The 24589-nt window shown below is 40.5% G+C and overlaps 1 protein-coding gene across 1 annotated transcript; it reads right to left on the reverse strand.

Annotated features, from left to right (window-relative positions):
- Positions 1-88: 88 nt before the first annotated feature.
- Positions 89-24589, reverse strand: cdkl5 (cyclin dependent kinase like 5). The gene is made up of 17 exons (XM_073465006.1): positions 24520-24589; positions 24301-24437; positions 23767-23887; positions 21732-21791; positions 20697-20787; positions 17400-17502; positions 15357-15443; positions 14721-14801; positions 14415-14590; positions 12521-13350; positions 11918-12258; positions 9817-9918; positions 9397-9502; positions 7234-7369; positions 6403-6508; positions 1631-1852; positions 89-496 (listed from the first exon to the last, which is right to left on the reverse strand). The coding sequence occupies exons 1-17, from the start codon at positions 24587-24589 to the stop codon at positions 89-91; spliced, it is 3177 nt and encodes a 1058-aa protein (XP_073321107.1).

Genomic DNA, 24589 nt, shown 5'->3' on the forward strand with positions numbered 1-24589 from the left:
TCATGTAAACTTTCACGACAGTACCATGATGTCTGGCAGATGCTTCCAGGATGGAGACATGTTGGAGGTGGTGTGGTTCGGGGTGGGGTTACAGCGCGGTCTCCTTCAGGTCGTTGAGGTTTGGCATCCTGGAACGGGAGGCTCTTGTAAAGGTGGGTCCGTTCTGCCCCGGTTTGATGCCCAGCTGTTCTGGGGTGAACTGAGCGCCCTCGGCCCGCTGTAAAGCAGACACGTGCCAGCTGGACTCGATTTGTCCGGGGAGGGGGTAGCTGGCCTTGCGGCTCTTAGCCTGGGCAGAGCTGCTCACCCCGGAGTGGCCCCTGCTCTCGCCGTGTCCTCGACCCTCGGAGTAGCCCGCTTTAGAGGAAGGCTGAGGGGGGTTGGGGAGGGGGGGCTGGAAGCGCAGGTCTTGAGGAGGAGGAGGAGGAGGCTGTCCTTGATTTGAGGAAGAAGGGGAGAGGTGAAGGAGCCTGCGGAGTGATTTGAGTGGTTGACTCTGTTCAGAGAGAAAAAAATATTGATGAATAATCTCAAAAGATAGGACTTCCCACCAAAATATCAAATCCAACCGTTCATTAGTCTGTCTCAAAATACTCTGACTTTCCTACACTGTGTTCATTCCTACTGAAAACTTAACCTGTGACACTGCAGGTAAATACAGTTAAAACACTAACTAAAAGATATTATCATGAAAATTCTGTTTAAATATGCACAAATTTGCATACATTTCAAGAACAGAATTCTGTATTATTTATTTTACTCTATTTCATTCAACTCTATTGAATCTGTGTTTACCGTGAATAAACAAATACATTTTTTACAGGATTCTGCACCTTCAAATTTCAAGATATTGTGTATTTAAAAACATATTAAATACTTTTTTCCATTTATGAACAAAAGCCTTCCTGTTTTTCCTGAGGTTTGTAAATCCCTGAAACATGCAGAGTGAGAATCAATGTGAAATGCAGATGTGTGTCAGTTCTGGGAATGGGCTTAGTGATTAGTTGAAATTGTGTAACTCTGTTGCTTTTCCAAAAAAACCTAACATTTAAAATGATGACTTGTACTTATTGATGGATTATAATAGAAAATGATTAAAATATAAAATAATCAAGATTTATAATTGACAGTATAATCTATCTATTTTCTTTCTTTGGTGTCGCTGATATTTCAGGGTTTTTAAATCTGTTACCATGCAATAAGTCGAAACCACTTCTCTGCAAGAAATATATTTGTGACTTTATAGTTATAATATATTTTCATTGACATAACTAAACGCTGAAGACCAATTTTGCTTCACTTTCGACTGACATCCCCTGACATTCTTTTGTCCACAGTCTTTCATATTTTTGAAGGACATTATACACAGAATCTGAGTTTTAAAGTGCTTTGTATGACTTCACCTACAAATAGCTATTACGCGACTGAATTAACATGATTTTCAAATGATTTACGCATTCATGACTGACACTGAGGGGGTATTATGGTTATAAAACAACATTGTATTTTGACAGACTCTGTGTGACTTGTGCTCTGGGCCATGATCTTCAAACAAGAACAAACTGAGTCTTCAGCATGTTGGTACCTGAGAGTGGGAGTCCACTGGTTTGTCTGGTGGCCAGTCGTTCACTCTCTCTCTCTCCCTCCCTCTTTCCCTCTCTCTCTCCCTTTCCCTCTCTCTTTCTCTCTCCCTCTCTCTCTCTCGCTCTCTGTCCCGGTCTCGGTCCCGGCTCTGTTCCCGCTCCCGGTCTCTGTCTCGGGACCGCTCACGGTTTTTCCGCCGGCTGCCGTGGTGAGAGGACGACTTGGAGCTCCTCTGCAGGGACAAGTGCTCTTGTCCATTACCAGGAACCTAACAAAATACAGAGGCGTTATTATTAATTATACCAAAATATTTGCTTCATGTCAATGTTATTCTCTCTATGGCGAGGTCACTACACTCATTTTCCTCACACAACACATCTCACTCAGATCCCGGTGAGGTTCTTCATGCACCCGTCTGGCAGACAAAACACAAGGAGATGGCAATGGTGATGACTTTATACAGAAAAAAATGCACAAGTTAATTTCACATCAGGGCTACAACTAACCATTATTTTGACTGTCAATCAGATCTATTTTTAATTAATTGATTAATCGTTTAATCTCTAAACCAGTGATTCCCAAAGTGTGGGCTGTGCCCCCCTGGTGGGCCCTGAAGGTACTGCAGATGGACCGCGAGAGACAATTTACAATAAATAGACAAGTTTCTAATATTAAATTCTGTGGTTAAGTTTGAAATCACAATAAAATATTTATGATTAAATATTTACATTTAAAAAGTAATCTGGTTAAAACAGGAGTTAAATTATGTGTTACTATTCCTTCATGTGACCTTTTTTTTTTTATCTTGTGTTGTGTTGAAGTCCATTTTTCCTGCTGACCTTAAACTGCACTCAATGGTGTAGGTCAAGGTCAGGGGTTAGCATTGCAGTCTTCGACACAACATCGGCACGTATCCTACATCGCAACAATGATGGGATCAGAGTTGCGAATTAAAGTTTGGCTGGTCCCTAGAAGATTTTCCGATTTGGGCCACGTCATCCTTAAGTTTGGGAATGAAAGAAGAAGTTTATGTCTGCCTTTTTTTTTTGTCTAATCAACAGTCTAAAGACAAAGAGGTCAAATTTAAACTGTTATAAAACAAAGAAAAGCACATGCTCTCTTTGAGAAGCCAAAAGGGGCGAACACTCAGCTTAATAACTGACTTAAGCGATTATTCAATCATCAATTTGTTTATTTCCATTCTGGTCCCGGTGGCATTCTGCCCCACATGTTTTAAGTGTTTCCCTGCTCCACACACCTGAATCAAATGATCAGCTCATCATCAAGCTCTGCTGGAGCCTGATTCATTTGAATCGGCTGTGCTTTAAATGTAGTGTATACAGCACTGTAAAAGGTATGAATTTGGATGAATGTGTGGGTTCAGGTGCCTATAAATGAGTTGATGACCCTCATATGATAACATGACGTTCTGTTTGAAAAGAATGAGTCTTGGCGTGCAGAAGTGTCGGCCTCACAAACAGCACACACTGCAGCATGAAATCAACGTCTAACAATGCAATGTAAATGCAAGGTGACTGCATTTGACACACTGTATGGCGAGACAAAATGAATGCACAAACACCGTGCAGCATCAGATTCAAAATGTATTTGAAATCCTTTCAATTTGGATTATTTCTCAGTCAACCAATCACCAGACGCTTGAGAGGATTTCAAACCAGCTCATTGTGGTTAGTGCCGTGTCAGTTAACATGCAGTTGTAGTGTTGAGGTTAGATTACTGGTGAGGCAGGGTAGGGCGCGGGAGGCTGGTGTTGTACCATGGGCGAGGCGACTACAGGTAGGACTTTGACTGCTGAGTTGTGCTTTAAGCTATTCTTAGAGCTAAAGAGGGGGAAAAGGCTTTTCTTGATGCTGGGGTTCCTCCCGTCCTCCATGTCTGTCTGTGGAGCAGAAGATGCACAGCCACAACTCTCAACACAAATCTCTGACAGCAAAGAGAAAAACTACTGCAGCACCTGATGCATAATCATCTAAAAAAAATACCATTGGACAACAGGTACAGAGAGAAAATCAATAACAGCATGAACATTCGATTGTTAAGATAGAAAGAGAAGAAAACAGAGTGGGTGTAAATTCAGAGCAGCATTAAAGGATAATTCTGTGTATTACAACTTGCGCATTATAATTCTACCTGTAAATGACATGGCGACCTCAAAACGATGAAGGCCAACAAGGCAAAAAATGAAAATGGTAAAGAGGGTGTATCGACTAGATAGATGTAAAACTTTAGCGAAAACATCAGATATGTTTGGACCAATGAGGAAACTTTAACCTTCCTCAAATTAATAGATGAAAATATTCTCATGCCATATTTCAATATCAATGTTTAAGTGGAATCATTTTAAAGGTCCCATATTGTCATGGTTTGAATTTGTGGTTTAGGTTTTTCCTGTTTTATTTTGAAGTTCTGTCCTCCCTTGCTTTTCATTTCCTCCCTTTGTCTGTTTTCCTGCCCTTTTCTCTCCTCAGCTGTGTTCTATCTGTTAATCAGCCCTTGCGTATTTACAGTATGTCCTTGTCTTCCCCTCACTATTTGTCAGTTCGTCTGTTCTGTTCGTCATGCGTCTCTTGTTCCTGTTCTGTTCTACCCTTGTGTTCCTGTGTCTCCCTGTTCCAGCTTCCTGTCGTGTCCTTCTGGCTTTTGGTTCCTTATTACCAGCATTGTTTCTGTTTGCTTTTGTTTCTTTTTTTTCCTTTTTTGTTTTCTGCCTTTTGTTGCCACAATTTTGGACTTTGGCTTTATGTTAATAAAGCTCGCCTTTTGTTAAGTTACCTGCCAGCCTGTGTGTAGGGGTTTGGGTCCCCTTTGTTTCATGGTGACACATGTAGAGTGCCGCAGGAATGAGTCTATGGGTTTTTTAAAATTATATTTTCAGTTAAATGGCTGAAATAAGGTCTGTGGTTACCACAAGCTTAAGATATTTTCATGTTTGTTTTATGGCATAAAATACGCCAGTAATTTACCCACATTTGAATTTTAAGGCATTTACATGTCTTAAAAACGGCGGTTGCTAACAAGTGGCAGAATGAAACTACAGAAGTTGTCAGGGACACATCACACCAACCATGGACCATTTACTCACTAGCCTTTACAGGATTAATCATCTTACAGTAATGTGTCTATAGTGTAAGACACTTAGTGATGGTGACCTGTTGTTAGTTTATAGCCTAATGTTAGCTTTTAACTTCTGGCGATTTCATTTACGCTTCAAAAACCATGAAAGGTGTTCATCTGTGAAGATTATCTTGATGAACAAAACATGTAAGTATCATAAGCTTGTGTTTGTCACGGAGCTAATTGTCTGCAATAATCAAAAATCCCATAAACATTTAATTGAGGGAAACAAGGAGATGCTACCTCTTGGGTTAGCCTACAAAAACAGGTCACCCCTGCAGCCCTCTATTATGTTCATTTTCATGTTCAAATTGTACTTTTACTTTGGGTGTCTAAAGTATGTATGCTCTAATGTTCATAAAACAAATTATTTTTCTCAGTAATAACCTATAATCCTCCTCTGTCTAAACGCTCCATTTCCTGAGTTTCCTGCGCTCCTGTCTCTTTTAGGACCTCCCCTGAAAAAGCCAGATTGGTTAGCTCTCACAGGCCTGAGTAGGCCCCACTCACCATCTTTCTGCATCAGTTCAACCAGTGTTTTTGCAGTGCTTGGTGCGTGGCTAAGGGTGCTGACTGCATAGTTGTAGACAGAAGTGCTGACGGCTCGTTTAAAAGGCACAGTTTCTGAATGCAGGCTGTGCACATTTCTTTTTGAGTGTTTTGATACTTTCACAGTTATATAGCACCTAGAATCAAAAAGACATGAAATCTCACTTTCTATAATATGGGACCTTTAATCACTTTATAACATAACAGTAGTGGCTGAAAGTGTGAATTAATTCACATTTCCTTTTTCTGAAAATCTGGTTAAAATTTGAGCTACATTTAGATAAAAACTTGACTTAAACAATAAGTTTATGCTGAGCTAGAAGCTCGTCTATAAACTGTTTCAACAAACAACTGAAAGGATCATTTTAATGTTCACCTTTGTTGTTTCTTCCAGGTATAGAGTAGAGTAAAGCTTTAATGTCCCCGCGGGGCAATTTGCCTTACAGACAGTAATCAAACACAAATGCATAATACATCAACCACATCCACTTACACTATCACCATGGATCATGGAGGTTATAGTTTGTTTAAAAAGCCAATAGCTGATGGAATAAAAGATCATCTGTATCTGTTCGTGCTGCCCTGAGGGAGACTAAACCTCCGCCCTGATGGAAGCATCCGGAACTCTACGTATAAAAAATGCAGAGGGTTTCACAACAATAGTCACTGCCTTCGAGAAAGCCTTAATGTTTGAGTAAACAGGGCCTTTTTCTTTTTTACAATCTGTCTGATAATCTCACTGCTCGTGCTTCTTGGCCCGTCGTTCCTCATTGCCGTGAAGTCGCCATGTTTCCCTGACGTTAGGAGTTAGCTTGGTGAGTCCAATGTTACTAATATCAATATGAAAGATGGCGGAAATTATGAAAATAAGACCCACATTGCAATAAACCTGTATTACCCTGTATTAGTAACACTCTTGGTTGTCATCAGTGTTCATTCACACAGTATGTTTATGTCATTTTGACACTGTTTAGAACATTTTAAACATTGATGACAGAAGATATTGGTTCTACAGAAAAACATTTTCAAATGCACCTACAAACTAAAATAGACAAGGGAAACATCATCATACCAAAAGGGAATGTTTGCAGGTGTGCTGGATGAAATAACAAGTGACAGCTTAAATGATCTTACTATTTGTGTCTTCTTCTTTTTCTTCTTCATGGCTCTGAAGAAGCCTTGTTTTTCCTTCTCTTTGGTCGGCTCTGGAGGATTCATGACCATTGCTTCTGCGGTGGTCCTACAAGGCAAATTTGGATAATTGTTTATATGACCCGTGGTTGTAACTACAAGCTCAAGATTAAACGGTTACCTCTTCTCAGGTGTGTCTCAAATGCAACCGCAGTAGATTAAGTGATGACTACAACAAATTTACAGTATGAAAAGATGGCTTAAGCAAAATAAGAAGTTTTTAAGCAAATAACTTAGTATACATTAATCACAGTACATAAATGTAAATACATGCATAGTACTCTTACTTATAATTTTTAGATAGTCAAGTATATTTAATATCAGATACTTTAGGACTTTTTATACGAATTGTATAAACAAGGATGCTTCACACATTTTCAACCCAGCAGCAAAGAAGAGCTCTCCAATCACCACAGTTTCAAGGTGGGCACGCAAGATTAGTGTCACCAATTCAGTATCTGACAAAGAGGGTCACAGTCTCCCCTCGTGGCGTGAAAAATAACCAGAACAGTGCTTTTGCATAACATTATGATGTCACAGTGTAGATGACCTTTCGGATATAAAATGTCAACATTTCATTTTTATGAACATTTGAGTGCAATTCTGTTTGATTAACATATATGAAGACCTGTCAACTATAAATGTGGTCACTTCAGTTTCTATCAAGCAAGTTGCCTTGACACAACCTTGAATGTACATCTATTGTGGCGCTGCCTGGCATTACAGTTGAGGAAAATTCCAGTTCAAAAAAATTCATGATGAATAAATTCTCACCAGTCAAAAGCCGTCTGGCGTTTGGAGTGGTTGGCCATGGCGACAGGATCTACGGGTACAACAGGGACGACTGGCCCTCGACCCTGCCCGACACCGTCATGGAAAGAGGAGGAGTTATCTGGTCTAGGAGAGGGAACTGAAGACAAACAAAGAGAAGAGAAATTGTATATCTGTAGATTTTACTGAGCAGCATTTGTTGGTCAATTTTAACAGGGCGATCTGCCTTGGATATTATTAATCTGTGACGTTTAATGTATTCTGGGAGTTATTTTATTATTTCATGTTGCACTCACATTCCCCAAAATCCACCATGTCTGCCTTGTCTATTTAAGCCCACTTTGCCTTTTTCATTATGGATTTCTCCCTGTATAATTGCTGAACACAATACAAAATGACAAATGTAGAAAGAAACCTTTGTTCCTTGATTCTAAGACCTGACATTTACTATTAATCTGTCAGAAACCCCCAGGTTTTTTGTGTCAAACTAATTCATCCAGAGAAGCTCTCTGGTAATATCTTTACATATTGTATGTTAAAGTGGGGGTTTCTTTTAAATCTCTCCTTCAGGTCCTTTATGGGTTGTATTTCTTTTTTTTTTTGTCTGTACTTCCCCCCTGGTGTTTAAAGCACTGAATGGTTTAGATGTGTCTGGTTACTTTCCCCAGTAAAGTGAGGCTTTAAAGGTTTCTTTTAATGCATTAAATTTAGAGATATTTATTCATTATTATAGCTTCCCTGTTAGTAATGATAGTCATGTAGTTTTAGGGACAGAAATGTTGGTTGATCGATCAACTACTGGATAGCCTGCCAGGAAACGGCTATGAATCCTACTTACTCTTAAGCTAGTCTCAGTTGATCCTCTGACTTTTCCGCTGGGGCTACCAGGTTAAAATGTGTGTGTTTGACTGAAATGTCTACACAACTGCCATTACATTTGATACATTTGGTACATTCATATAAACCTGAGAATTAATTGCAATAATTTAATAGTCCTTTACCTTCATTTTACCACTTGCTCCATTAAGTCAAAATGTAAGCTGATCAATACCTTGTTTAATGACCAAAGAGCTGCAAAACTAATGACATTCCCATCAACCTCAGCAGTACTTTGTGTACGGTACACACGGTAATTACTATATCTGCTAAACATCAACATGCTGTCTCACAGCACCACAAAGCTGCTAGCAGGCTTTGGAGTTTTATTCAATTTGTGCTAATTATAATAATAATAATCATCCTTTATTGATTCATTATTTTATTTATTTCTTTATTACATTTCTTTTTTTTTACCCGTGATTTTTGCCTGTTTTATCACTTTTACTCCTTTTTATAATTTATAATTACTCAGGTTGACTTTTTTTTTTTTACATTGTCTGCTCTTGCCTTCTTGTTCTAGCTCACCTTAGACTAGGCTTCCTTGTGTTTGGCTTGACTGTTGTGTGTTTATTCTGTAATGTTTCCTTTCTGAACTTCCTGCTTTTGCTTGTTTGTCACTTTGTAAACTCTGTTTTCAAAGGTACTATGTAAAGTATTGTATTATTTATTATAATAATGATCTCCTATTTATTTTATTCTTATTGTGTCCTTTTATGTTGCCTTGTATTTCTTTTATATCTTGTCTGATTGGCCTATTCTATGTTGTGTCAAGCATTTTGATTTGCCTTGTTGTTGAAAGGTGCTACACAAATAAACTTGCTTAAAGGATAAGTTCACCCAAAAATGAAAATTCAGTCATTATCACCTCCATACCCTCAAAGACTGGGGACTTTTTTGCTAACAACTCATGTTAGAGTCACGACGGTTTTAGTTAAGCGGCTAAAGTGAAAATCTATGCTTAAAAAAGGGTGTAAATAATCTTTTCAAATCAATTTAAGATCTTGTGATTTCAGGAGAAAGTGGACGAGCTGTATTGCACCATTTTACATCTTTTTAGGTTGTTCTATTACATTTTAAAACAGGTCCCCATCTACATCAGTTGTTCAGAAGAATGCTGTAACACTGTTTTACTGTGAAGCTCCAGAAATGTTTTGTGGACTACGAAAATTCCATCTTTCCATCAGCATGAGGGCGAGTAGACACTGACTAAATTTTCAATTTTGGGTGAACTTATCCTTTAAATCGTTAACCGTCCTGACACAACACACACTCTGTCCTGTTCTTTACCTCGGTAGAAGCTGCCTACTCTCCGAGGCATGGACTCAGTGAAGATCATCCGGTTCTCCTTGGAGGAACCTCCATCCTCGCCATGAGGGTCGTGATACATGCCCACCTTAAAGACACACACATCATGCAGACAAACAGGTACACACATGGACACAGGACCACACAGAGTTCTCAGTATCTTCAGCTTTGTCATAGATCATCTCCATTTAATCACTTCATTGCTTATCATTAGCTAAGACTGCTGGCTCACATCACATGACATTCGGGACAATCTTAAAGCATTTCAGTGAGGCTACATTTATACCAGCGACAACGTGCAGTGAAGCTGTTGACCTGAGTAGAAACAGAAAAAGCTATGGAAACCAGCGGTCAGAAGAGCTACTGGCTGTGTTGAGGTAGGGAGGAGTCAAGGGGTCGGACCTCGTTTTTAGAGCGCTGTGTATGAAAAGCAGCTGTGTTGTCCCTCGTAGAGTCTTTGATGGGGGCACAAGGGTGGCTCATGTCTTTAGGGGAAGGCTCACTCTGTTGAGAAGACGGACAGGCGCAGGTCAAAGCAGACTGCAGAAGCAGCATGAAGCAGAGGCAATGATAATGTGAGACAGTGACAGTCCCGGCACACACGCGTCAAACATGTATTGAAAATACATTTTCAATACATGTTTCAAAGAAAAGTTTCACCCATAGACATGCAGTGTAATATCGGTAATGTGTGTGTGGGCTTGAATGCAAGTCAAGACCTTTTGTTTACTAATTAGTTGTATCAAAGGAGACCAATTATGCTTTTTCCATTTTTTCCTTGCCTTCAGTGTGTTATATAGGGTCTTGAAAGTTTAATAGCTCAAAGTCCGCACCAACAGAGGCTCCTCTCTCCAGCAGAAAACACTGCTCCTGAAACGCCTCGTAATGTAGTCCCGTCTTTAAGTAATATGATGATGAGTAATAAGATAATTGATGCTGAGCGTCTAGTTTAGTTCTAGTATTAATTTAACACAGCTGCTCTGTTGGTGTTAGCGGTGCTGGCTCAGGCATGTGTGAGTTGACCAATCAGAGCAGACTGGGTATTCAGGAGGGGGAGGGCCTTAAAGAGACAGGAGCTGAAGAGACAGACAGAGGGGGAATACAGAGCTGCAGCACTGGACAATATGAGAAAATGATGTGTTTTTGGAGCATTAAAGCATGTAAACCTATTCTAGTAGAAACCCAAAATAAAATTATGAACCTGAAAATGAGCATTATATGTCTCCTTTAATACTGTCTCACTTTTTAATGTTGTTGCTGTGCTGGCTCCTGGAATATATATGGTGGATTATGTGTTTGTGTTAATATTGTAGTTTTTGTTTCATATGTTATCTGTTGTGTATATATGTTAACGTTTGTTTATGTGTTTTCTTTTTTATGTGCATAGGAACTATTATCAATTTCCCCTCTTGAGATGATCTATTATTGAAAAATAATAGTTATTCTTAAGAGTTTTGAGAGTAAGAAACTTAGTAATAACTTGAAAAACACTACTTAGGTAAACTTAGCATTAGCTACAAGATTGAAAACCAGCTACGAGTGCTTTAAAGACACTGTCTGTTAAAAACAAATTCTCTGTAAAGCTACAGACAGAGATACTGAAAATTCAACCTACGACAGATGTTGCTGTTGCCATGGGGACGGTAACAACTCCTACGAGGGCAGCTTCCAGAAAAGAAAGCACTAACATGGTATTCGTCGACTAGCAGTCTGCTCCATCATCATTTCTTTGTCATATCAGGGCCGTAGCCATGATTTTAGAAATACTGAGGCCATGAGTCCAAAGTCCCACCACCAAAAGAAGTGTTGGACTAACAGCTGCTTTTGTTTACATTAGAATCATTTGGAGAGACATTTTTATTATTTATTACCACCATTTCTTTACTTAAATTAAATTCATTAATAATATTTTATTTGTTAATTTAACTGTCCATTCAACTGTTTCCTGTACATCTTATCTCCTATATTTAGGTCTTTATGTTGTTTAAAACTCTCTCGACAGTGACAGATACAGTATGTTGTTCTGGTGGAGAAATACACATCCATATCATTTTATTTCAATGTGTTTTTATTCTGCCTGAGACAGTTATTTTTTTTTAACGCTATTTAGTCTCAAATATACCATCATTCTAAAAAAAGAACCACTTGCTGTCATGAAATTACTGAAGACTTGACCTCAGAGTTTTCAGTGTCAAACCTTGTGTGCTTCAAAGGATGAGCTGCTTTGCATTTTAGTCAACGATCTAACTCATTTAATGCTCACAAAACAAAGAGGAAAAGGATCCTCCACGCGTGTGTGCATGTGTTATAAGTTATTTTAAGAACAACAATGTTCTGGCCCAATATTTCAGCCATGGTAGAACATACAGTATATCCTCTACATTTTACACCTGGGAATAGTAATAATGTTTGGTTAATGGACCCTTTATCAGCACAAGTGTCAGTATTTTAGGGTGAATCTTTCCTTTAACTCCCCACACTCACAGGACTGTCCGCCACTAACCCTCGTCATGTCATCAGTGCAGTCCTCTCTCGAGGAGCTCACTGAGTGTCCAGTGAGGGTGGTCCGGTGCTGCAGTTGGGGGGAGAGGAGCTGCAGGCTGCTGGCACGTGTCGGTATGGCCTGCCCCGGCGCAGGCAAGCCCGCCATCCCACCCTCGACCCCGTGTGGTCGATGGCGCTCCCTCCTCACGTACATGGAGTGGCGTTGAGGCCGTTGCTGAGAGGAGAAGGGGGAGGTGTAGCCCAGGCCGTAGTGATAAGACTCATGTGGAGAAGGCAGAGTGTGAGTGGAGGGCATCCCTGTTCCTCCTGGGTCTAAAAGCTCCGGAGCACCGGCCTCCTCTGGAGAAAAGAAAATAACTTCATGTCAAGTTTATTTTTATTATTGATTATTCTACTATTGACATGTTAATAATTTGACAGCTGTCTGGATTTCTGTTTGTTTTGGTGGAGGAGGGAGGTTGCAGAGATCTAGTGTTTGATGCACTGGATATAAATACTTAAAAAAATCTGGTTGACGCCTGAGGCCAAGTTCAATTCTCCATTCTTAATTCAGTGGACAATGAAGTTGACTACTGAATACAAATCCGACTCTTCAACCTACCTGGTGCCATAGATTTATGTCTGGATTTGTGTCTGGATGATGAGTCCAGAGTGCTGCTCTCCATGCGGACGTTGCCGCTGCTACGAGAGGCGGGGCTGTGCCCGGATCGATCGCTGTGTCGAGTAGAAGGGCTGCCAGGCGGCCCCGGAGGACCTGAAGGGGCATTGAGATCTAAACAGCTGGCGGGGAAGAAGCGGGCACTGGGTCCCACCCCTGCTGTCGTGTTGGAGTTTGGGTCGTCTGGGTGGAGTCGACCGTCGCTGAGGTTCCCTACAGATTTGGCATCACTCAGCGCACTGTGGCTCTTGGACAGGCTGAGATAAGAGGCTGAACTCTTAGAAGAGGATGACATGGATCCATGGGCAGAGTCGGCCATACTGTGGGCGTGTCGGCCGTGTTGTTTCTCTCCTCCAGACTGCAGTGTGTTGGTCTTGCCTTCCAGGAAGGTGTGGCGGCCAGCCTGCTGTTGCTGCTGCTGAGAGCGGGAGGAGCTGGGTTTGCTGTGGCCGTACTTCGCCCCGTGTCCCGGGTCTGACAGCTTTGGTGAGGGGCCCAAGCTGAAATCAAACTCTGTCTTGCCTTTTACTTCTTTGGGACTGAGGAGGTGTGGCAGGTTGTTGTTAGCCAGGTCTTTGCTGGATGAGGCAGAACGATTAAGGGTCTGGGACATGTACTGGCCCTTGGGGTGGAGCGTAGGACTCAAGCTGGATGGGGGTGGTTTGTTTCCATTGAGGAAACTCTTGTTGCTAAGGTGATGGAGGTCGCCATGTCGAGGGAGGCTGGAACATTCTTTGCTGTTGGAGCGACGGCTCGTGCTCTTAGTGTGACTCCTGGAGGGGCAGACAGATAGACCGATAGGGGACTGTTTATTATTTCAGCTTATCAATTATATTAAGCTTCAAGTCCAAATCTTTTTTAATGGAAACTCTCTCTACTTTTTAATCTAAGAACTGTTCAAAGAGTCTCTCAAAAACATTCAACTCTCATATGGCAGACAAAAAAAACCCCAAACATAAAAATCAAGATAATATCGAAATCCAAAATCAAATCAACAAAATCTGAGCATGTATAACAAATCCGGTCAAGCAAAATGCTCAACTCCTTAAGTGGTGTATGAAGTCGTGCGGAGGACGGAAAATAACCACATTGCAGCCCGACTGCGATGCAGCCGTGCCGGGTCGAACTGAAAAGTTAAACTGAGATAAATCTTTTCTTGGATCGGAAATCTCAGAAAACAATACTTACAAAAAGAAGCAATGATTGCTTCAATTTATTCATAAAAAAAACAAAAAACAAAACAGATTTACGTCATAAAGGGAAAAAATGGGAACTGCTTTATTTAATACAATACAGGTCACGATGCAAAACACGTACACTTCTTCCATGTCCAAAAAATTGTTCTGTTTCACAAGACACAGAGGCATTAAGTGATAATGATAATGACGCCTCTCTACCTGATGAAGGGCCAATTTAACCTTGAAATATTATTTTTCTCAATCTAATAAAGATAAATGTTTTTTAAAAGGGCGCATTGTACAGTGTGGGAAAGAAAAGATGTTCCCTGCACACATGGATGGTATACACCATATAATCATTTTATGCAAAGTCTGTTTTCAACAAGCTCTGGAGGACACGTTTTTTTCACCCACTTCAACTCCTTTCCTTCAAGAGCTACAGCATTAGCATTCGCTCTCTGGCTGCCACGTTGGAATTAGGATGGATGATAAAGATTTGGCCGGCAGTAAAGATATTCCTGTACCGTGACTGAGGTTGTTATCCAGGTAAGGCAAAAACCAATATCAGTCCCAGTGTTTACTAAGTGGGATTCATAGTAAGCTGACTGCAGGTAGAAGCTGCAGCGATAGGAAGTAAAAATAAAGAAGTGTAGTTTCACCTTGTGGGAACTGTGTTCTCTCCATGATGGTGTGTTTTCCTCTTGGAGGAGCGTGGCGGGTTTGGAGACGCAGGAGGAGGACGCTCCCTCTCTGCCTGCCTCAGAGGCTGGAAGGCTGGATGGTTCAAACTCTGCTCTGTCAGGTAACGCTCGGTGGGGTTCAGCAGCAACAGGTTCTACAGGAAGGAGGAGTCACGTGGAGGGAACATATTTTAGTGGCTTGCATCTAAAATTTTACAGATACTACTTATTGATAGATAACACATCATGTTTATGGCAATGTTTGAGTATTTCTTGACATTTTACCTTCATCAGATCTAACATCAAACCAGTCAAGATGCCTTGGTACCTTCTCTCCAAAGTCTGAGGATGAGTAACAGAGGGAAACTGGCACACACACACACACACACACACACACACACACACACACAAACAATGGATCAAATTTGTGTCCAAACGGAAATTTTTGTGCTGGCAATAATTACTATTGCTGTTTCCAAGATACAGTAGACACTAAAAAAAAAGAAGAAGCAGAAGAAGAAGAAGAAGAAGAAGAAGAAGCTGTCCGTTCAAGTCATACAGAAATCAATCACTGGATCACACAAAACAAACTACCAAACACACACACACGGACACACACATGCACACAAACACACAAAGTCTTGTTCGGCCTTCTGGGACATTTTCTCTTGTTGCTAAACTGAACACCAACCACCTATCTCATGAGTCATAGCAATCCACTCAGTCATGGTGCTGGGAACGCTGCCACGAGAGAGGGAGAGAGAGAGAAAGAGAGAGAGATACAGAGAGAGAGAGGGAGAGAAAGAGAGAGAGAGGGAGACAGAGCTGGAGACAGAAGGAAAGGAGGGAAAAGTGGAGGAGGAGGAGAAAGAAGAAGAACATTAGATACTGTGTAGAGGATAAAAGGTGAATGTTTCCTACCCTGATTCCATGAAAGCGAGGGTTGTTGTAGAAGAGTTTCATCTGTTCTGCAGGAAGCGGCCCCAAAACCTTCTGAATGGTGAAGAGCTGAAAATGAAGCAGCATCATAGTTAATAGTGGACTTACTGTACATGCATTCGCTCACCAACAAGACTTTTGCAGAATGAACACATGCAGGATGAGCATTTTTAAAAAGGGTTATAAATATTGAGGTTGTTTTGTCAGCTGCTGTTTACGAGGTCAAGAATTCATTTTCAGTCGCAACTTTTAAGCCAGCGCAGACAGGAAGTCCTTAAAGTGCTCAACGGAGGGCCCTATATTTCCATGACAACAGGGCAAACTCTTCTACTGAGATCCTGTGACATAATCAAAGAGTCACTGAAGAGACCTTGAGGTTGAGGTCGACACATTCATGAGGGGACATTCTTTGAACCTGCATTGATTGATTTTATTGTGTCCACTAGAGGGCAGCACAACAGGCTGTCAATAAAACACTGAAACATCCAACAGTTACCAAACTATATTAGCATGTTTTTGGAGTATTTTTGTGTTTCCACTGAATGAGACAGTGGATGAGCGACTTGCTCAGTGAATTGTGGATTTATTTCGGCGGACCCAGAGGTGACTGAGGAGAGACAAACCAAGACAGTTTTATGTGAGTCTTTTTTTTTCATGGAATGTGTTTAACGACAAGTTAACGAGGCAATTAAGCTTGAGAAACCTGAATTCAGAAGGTGCACGGTTGTAATTTTCTGTTTGGTGAGGAGTCATTTTGTGAGTTTATTTTGCTCATTTATTGCACTAAAATCTAAGAGAGCTTGCGCGTAGTGAACTCACATACATCCTCTAGCTGAAACTATGGGGGCTATCATTTTGTTATGCAACAAAGTGGACAGGACAGGCTGGGTTAGCTGGTTAGCATGCTAACTACTGGAAATGATAGGTCATTTCTTTTAAGGTTTTAAACTAAAATTTTGACCATTCAAAAAGTGCTCTGTTTTCCTCTCCAACAACTCCTGAAAGAAATGTCACTGTCCCTTTAATTACTAAATGCTCCACTACGTTCATGAGCTAGCTGCAGGTGAAAGTGAGAGAAAACAGTAAAGTTAAATAAACAACCAATGGCTGAAAGATGTTAAAACACTCAGGAGAGCTTAGGGGAAGCTGAATGTCATCACTATGAGCATAAATATAAAAATATTGTTGAGAATATCTAAAAGATTGTATGCATTTCTTATAGACCCTGTCACTGGTATGTTTTTTGTATGTCTTCTTTGTTGCTTTAATGGATGACGTCAACATGCCAGATGAAAATGAAAAACCTTTTGGCATTGTCTGACATCACATCAGAGTGATATTAATAAATGTGTGCTGTCCCGTCTACTCTGGCTATTTATTTGCATTATTGTTGAGATACATTATATTGTTCATGAGGCAATGCGGCGATGATGACCGAAACCAGAAGAGCAAATGTCCCAATGCATTGACCTACTCTGTTAATTTTACATTTCACAGTTCTTGGGATGAAAGATGGGACACAACAAATCCACAAAGTCTCTCTCATAGTGGCTCGGGGCTAGGGCTGACATGATTTGTGTTTTGGGCGATATATAAAAACATTTGATTGGATTTGATTAGTTAAAATGTCAATCGCCAAAAGCCCACTGTGTTGTCTTCCAATTGCTTATTTTTTTCTGACCCAAACAAAAGACAAGCACATCTGTCCTGTCCAGGTGTTGAATCCAGAAAAACTGTAACTGTGATTTTCGTCTCACACTGACACACAAAACTGTTAAAATGTCTATTTTTCTCAGGCTCCTCGTCAGGTACAGAGGAACCTTTTATTTTCACGTTTTCAAGACGAGATAAAGAAAAGCTTCAAATCCTCACAACTACAGTCTACAAATACCATTTTTATTTGACAAATTACTGACTCAATTACTGTACTATTACAACAAATTACGTACTAATTATCATTTATTAAAATTGTTATTTTTATCATTTCGTGTCAAACATACTTCATCATACTTGGGGCTCACCAACCTGATCTATCTCACTTTCCCCTGGAAACAAGGGCTGTCCGTCACTCAGCTCCCCGAGGATACACCCCACCGACCACATGTCCACTGCCTTTCCATAGGGAGCCCTGAGAAAGAGACAAAATATAATTTATGTGGAGAATAGCCTGTGATGACCTGATGGCAAAAATGCGATTGAGGATGATAGGGTTGAAAATGAAGGGGAGATGATTGTGAGGATGACGTCGCTGGGGGGCGATGTTATTAGAAGTGGTGGTGCAGCAAAGGAAAGCAATGGATGCTTTGTTTCTGATGGAGATGCTCATAAAGAAGATGGTCATTTCTGAAGACACGGCGCTGAGGAGTCTGGTGAGAAATGGCGAGAGATCTGGCAGCAGAGATGCAGAGGAGCGGTGGTGTTGGAGGGAGAGAGTATTTGAGTGGGCGGCATTCAAACACTGTCTCAATAAATGTTCCAGGGCATTTACTAAATCAGGCTACAGCAGTGAGGCTAGATGACGTTCAGCTGTCTCCGAGCTAGAATGGACATTCAATGCAGCGAAGGCATCAAAAACAACCTAAGCGAGAAAAACAACTGCGAAACAGAGATTTGATCCGAGCGTGCGGTGTGCACATGACGGTTCATGTCATCGTGTGGCAGCAGGTGAATCATCGGCTCTTTTAGGGGAAAATACGGTGAGCTGAATTAAAACAATGAGGATGGAGACATGGAAATTACACTAAATGGTTTGAAGCAAATATAATTAAACTCCTAATAAATAAAATAAAAAAAATAATAAATTCAACATCATTGCAAATGAGGGAAACCTCAAATGTTTAGGAACATTCCCTACTTCTTAGACTAAACGAACAGTCACAAGAATCCACTGGGATTATCTTAAAAATGCAGTGACAATGACAATGTGTTGGATGAGTGGACAAACTGTATAACTGTAGAGCTGTGCTGAAAGTAATGCGATGTATTAGGAATGACAACCAGGAGCAGAGTAGTCATTTTCTTGTTGGAGGAACCACTGCTGCTCATTTCTCTGGGGACTTCCTGTAATTCCCTCATGGACCTGGAAACCACCAGATATCTGTGGCCTATTTCAGTGTGTCAAACAACTTGCAGGATCTCATACTATTGAGACGCTAATCCGCTGTGCTGGATCAGTATTAGCACCAGTAATGAAACGGATCAGGTATCGGCCAGGACTCCGTGTCTTTTCCATTTGGCCAGTCGATCACAAGGCTCACTTTCACTCATGGCTATGGACCATAAGACTAATCCTGCTCTGCCTGTGATTGGCTAGTACTCTTTGGCTCAATTCTATTTCCAGTTTTTACTCCTACCTCTTGTTTCCAACAATATATATTAACACCACTCTCACACCTAAAAAGTAATTAACCTAAGCGATTGTTCATAGGGAGGTACCTAGAGGAAAAACACTCCTAGTCTTCAGATTTGAACCCACCATTGTTCAATAAGATAGAAATATTCTACCTGTGTGCTGCATCAGTTTAGACACATTTTGGATCCATGAACACTTTGGTCTTAGTTTGTGATGACTGCTGCATGGCTCATTATTTACAGATCATTAGAAATCTCTCACTTTCATTGAGTCATGGCAGACTCAAAGTTATTAGTGCAAAAGCAACCCCTGGCTGCACGTTACCTAACATGCAAATAAATGCAGTGAGTTTGACTGATTTTGAATTTAACAATAACAAGAGAACTGGCATTAGAAAAAAATACAACCGATCTGGCGCTCTGATCGGTGACCACCGAATTATTGATACGCTCCCGGACAAACTGAGCCACCAACGTTTTTTATCTGATGTAAATTCTTTCTAAACTACCGTAGCTGGCATTTTCAAATTCATAACTGTCCCCAAATGACAATCAAACTGCTTTAAAAGCCACTAAATGCAAAATGTAAAATGGAAGTTGTGTTCTTCTAAAGGAGGTAACACAAGTACAGAACTCAATAAATCTGAAGAAGTACAGTGTTTTTGACGGCAGCTGCTGCAGCTAAAGTCAGTGCAGCCTCCCAGCTCAGATGCTGATGGGCCACACCAAGGAACCTAAAAGAGAAGGAAGGGTCATTACATCACTGAATCTCGACTGTGGTGGCAGCTGTATTGAAGTCTATGAGAGAAACACGCTAAAACCCAACACATCTACGTTGTATAACTTCTGATAATGAAATGCCTTCAGAAAATGAAAGAACACACTTCAGAGAAAAGGGTTAACTGCTGATTTCTTTATTGACATTGTTTTCCCCTCAATTTTGTTTGGGAAAGGCTCCAGTTCGCAGTGTAATTGCAGTCTCATCAGCAATTTTTGGTCAGATCACCCCTGTTTGGTCATGATATTATTATCCCTGTCAATCATTTGGAAAAAAAACAGTGGTTAACCTACTACCTGAAGTGTGTTCTTTCATTTTGTGGAGTCATTTCTTAATCAGGAATCATATGATGTAGATATGTTGGGTTTAAAGTGATAATTCTGGTCTTTTGATGTGGAGTTGTATAAGGTTTTTATCTCTAGTCAGTGTATTACTTGCAGTAGATGACTGTCAGCTCTCCCCCTGTGTGGAGAAGCAGCACGTAGTGCTGGCAAGAAGCAGAGCATTGTACTGCTGTGAACTGAACCAGCAGCAAGATGTATTTCAGCCGCCTAAAATCAATCTCACTTAAAACATATATATCTGTTTAAGTGTACGCTATGTTTTGAATATTTTTGGTGCTTTACGTTGCCGTCAAACAGCCTTTTCCTTTGGCACTACATTCCCTAAACCGTACAACCTCTGTATTCCAACGCACAAACGCGGCTGTGTGCCGTAATACGGTGCATAGCAGGTACAGCTGACGGTCATCTACTGAACGTAATACATGGACTAGGGATGAGCACCTCATATAACCCCACATCAAAAGACTTGAACTATCCCTTTAAGTGTGCTTTCTCCATGCGTTCAATACAAGCTGGCACCACAGACTGGCACCAAGATTCGGTGACGTCATGACTCCTCCTTCTTTTTTAGGTTCCTTGATTCAAACTAAAAATGCTTCTGTCTCAACCTCATCAGTCAACGTAACAGTAATCGTTAAAAAACAGTCTTTGGTTATTAACTCAGGACAAATAAACAGTAAGAATTATTTGCAGCAGCAAACAGAATGAAGTCTCTCTCTCTCTCTCTCTCTCTCTCTCTCTCTCTCTCTCTCTCTCTCCTTGTTTCTCACAGTCTGCTCGACACACACACTCTCACACTCTCTCACACACACACACACACACACACACAGCACATACAGACAGACTCACCCCAGCAGCAGCTCAGGCGAGCGGTACCACCTTGTAGCCACGTACTCGGTGTAGTTAGCATCTGTTCCTTCAGACAGGTTACGAGCAAAACCTGAGCGAGAGTGACGTGCAGATGAGTAAATCACACAGGCCTGATGCTGTATTTTAGGCATGATGATATACAGATGATTAACAGTACTTCACATGAAGCTATAAATAGATGGCTAGTAAGACTAAATTACATCCAACACTCAAATCATTTTGGACAGCTACAGTGGCAACATGGTCATCATCTCATGTCACCAGACTCTAATTAGTTATGTCACTGCAGGCAGGCTGAGACCATGCTTCAGATAACTGGTGTACAGAGAGACAATTTTAAGCATGAAAAATCACAATAAACAGCATGCCAGCTCCAACAGTGAATAACAAACAAATCTCACCCCAGCTGACTCAGTAGGGTTGCATTAGCCAATTATGCAAAGCTAATTGACCGTGTGATTTTTGCAAAGACTCATCCAAATGTAAAACACACACCTGGGAAACTGTAAAGTAACCAAACTGTGCCGTGTCATTACCATTTATAAGTATTTAAAGGTGCCTAACATTAACCTGACCTTGAAATATGCCTTTGGCAGATTCATTGTGATAAAAACCACCAGAGGACATTTTATAGCGATGGTTGGCTGCTTCCCAGTGGCAGAATTGATCCATCTGATGCACGATTTACAAGGTGACAAATTAATGGTGGGATTTTTCACAGTGAAGTGAGTCCAACAAACCAAACTTCCCAAAATGGAATCACAGATATAACTGCAAAAATCTCAGATAATGTGACAGAATTACAGCAAGTCTACATCCACAGCAGAACGTCTGATAAATCACCAGTAAAAGCTGATTCAGTCTGTTGAACAAATACCTTTTATCTACAAGCTGTTGCCTTTATTTGACAAGTTAAATGTGCAGAGACTGTGTGGTTTTACTGCTCCGCACATGTAAATCTCTCGTGACAATATGGCTGCTGTAAAGAACAGAAGGGGAAGACCAAAGACTCACCAAAGTCACAGAGTTTGAGAACGTCCTCAGAGCTGATGAGGAGGTTCTCCGGCTTGATATCTGGAAGAGAGACGAAGACAAAAGCCTGTTGACAACATGCTTCAATCGGATCATTGTTGCTTAAAATCCCTTAACTCTTCTCTGAAAAACAAAATGACATTGAGATGCTGGAGTAGATCAGTGGTACAGGTTGTTGTATGGGTGCACGAAGACAAACAATTAAATACAACAATAACAAAATCATAAGTCTTTCAAATGTTTTTGATTTTCCACATGTTATAATTCATTCTCTTGAATATTATTTTCCTTGAAAATAAATGCTGTTTCAAAGCCAAACTGTCAATAAAATAATGTTGGCGGAAAATACGATATACTTTACATGTGTTGACCTACAGGTAGCAAAATTTAAATCTATTTTAAGTCTACAAATATTGTGATCAAAATCTAAATTATCCCAATGATCAGACTGACCAACATGACTGTTGTTAGCTGATTTTTTTGGGCGGTCCAGAATGGTATATCCTTCCTGCCACCTTCATTTTTAGTTTAATCTTTATTTTACCTGGGATATTCCCATTGAGAGTCAAAATCTCTTTTACAAGGGAGTCCTGGTTGACAACAGCATAAAGAATTTCATATAAAAGGAGAAACAACAAATTTTAAACAAACAACATAAAATTTTGCATAAAAGGAACATGCAACAGACATAAAACTAGCAACAAATTTCTTAAACAATGAATTTGACAATGTTCAGAAACAGACCATGTGCATTCAGTGCTAAAATAGTTCCTAGTATAGTATAATAGTATCCTAATTTTATAATCTTCCATGTTTATCACGTAATCAAGTTTCAGGTATCTCTGCAGAAAGATGAGGCTGCAGAAACTTCAAAAGCACGTACATAATTTGTCCACATGACCGAAGGTTGCAGCTGCTTATAATTTTAGAAATGAGTAGAGAACGCAAATACTGAGGCAACATAAAAACTGTGGTGCGGGTTGCTTGGAGCTGTTAACATTCTGATCAAAGGAATATGTGAATGTCAGCAGCTGTAACAGCTCCTAGCTGTAAAAGGACAATGACATCATAATAGCTAACCCTGCCTGCTTGGCTCTGATTGGTCGCTTTTTTATTTAAAGGAACATTCTACCCCAAAATTTCAGTCATTATCTACTCACCCCCATGCCAGTGGTAGGTCAGGTGAAGTTTTGTAGTTCACAAAACTTTTCTGGAGCTTCACATCAAAAGATCATTCTGAATGCAGCATTCTGAACAACTGAAGCAGATGGGGACTTGATTTAAAACGTAAAAAAACAAACAAAAACAAAACGAAAAAAAACCTTTATACAGCAATCCAAGTCTCCGTAAGCCCTGAGATCCAAAATTAATGGGAAATTATTTAATTACAACCTCAACCCATGGTCTAGCTTTTGCACCTTCTTCAAAGGGGGGTGCATGCTAATGCTTGTAGCTTAGCAGCTACAATGAAGATTTCTGCTTAAGAGTCTCAGGGCTTCCAATGACTTGGATTTCGCAAGACCAGCTGTATAAAGCCATTTACTTCAGTTGTTTAGGAGAATGCTGCAACACTGTTTTGCTGTGAAGCTCCAGAAATGTTTTGTGGACTACAAAAATTCACCTGGCTTTCCATCGGCATTGACGATGGACAAAGACTGAATTTTCATTTTTGGGTGAACTATTCCTTTAAACAGGTTAGCTGGAAATAACACCAGCCTAAGTGATCTGGAAACAGCCTGCCTTTAAATATTGAGTTTTAAATGTACTCCTTGCAGGTCACTTAAAATAAATGGCAGAGACCTGACACCTGTGTGGGTCACATACCTGCATTTACATTACATTCAACTTCAAGTAGCAACATCTGACATAAGGAAGATCACTTTAAGCATTAAAAGTGTCACAACTGTGGTTTTTGTTTCCCTTGTTTTACTGTACGTGACAATTGTGATTTTGAGATTCAACACAACAAGGCGTGATGGATATTCTTACAGCAGAGTGATAAACATAGACTCCTCACCTCTGTGTACTATCTCATTCTTGTGACACCAGTTGATGGCCTTGATGAGCTGGTAGATGTAGCTGCGGACTTTATCAGGCGGCGCACCGTTGGGCAGTTCCTCCAGGAGCTCCAGCATGTTCTGCAAAACACAACACGTTTGTCTTTAGACAGAGCTCAGTGTGTGGCTGTATGTTTAAATGTAAAGTAAAAACATTTTTTAAAAGTATTTCAAAGATAATTCTTACAGTGGGGCCTTGTTTAATTAATTTTAGACCCTGACTGGGGAGCGAGAGGGGACGCCGTGCTCAGATGACGAGAATACAGTATGAAAATAAAACCTATCATGAAATAAACACTTGGCTGGATACCCTGGCAACACAGTGGGGAATACCATTATTCACCAACAGCATAGTTCATATGTTGCCATGGTGATGCTTTTTTATGCTTGACTGAGCAGTCTCAACATGCTGAAACTGAGTCTAGATAGAGCAGAAGAGAGATATGTAATGTAAGAATTCAGTGAAATAATTATAATGCTGTGTTCAAGCTGACCCTCTCCACATATTCAAAGACAAGGTAGAGTTTCCCCCTCCTGCGAAAAGCCTCCTTCAGCTCCACGATGTTGTCCTGCTTCAGCGTCCGAAGCATCTTCAGCTCCCGAAGAGTCGTCTCCTTGACCTCCTCATTTTCTGCGAGGAAATTAAGACAGAAATGTTAGAGCTGTCCGGCTCTTCCTCCTCCTTCCTCTCCTCTGCTCTCTTCTTCACTCACCTTCGCTGTCTTTGAACTTCTTAATGGCCACCAGCTCATTGGTGTCCTGTGAAGAAATGAGAGTGCGCAT

The sequence above is a fragment of the Pagrus major genome, chromosome 4, assembly GCF_040436345.1.
Source record: "Pagrus major chromosome 4, Pma_NU_1.0".
Taxonomy (NCBI): Eukaryota; Metazoa; Chordata; class Actinopteri; order Spariformes; family Sparidae; genus Pagrus; species Pagrus major.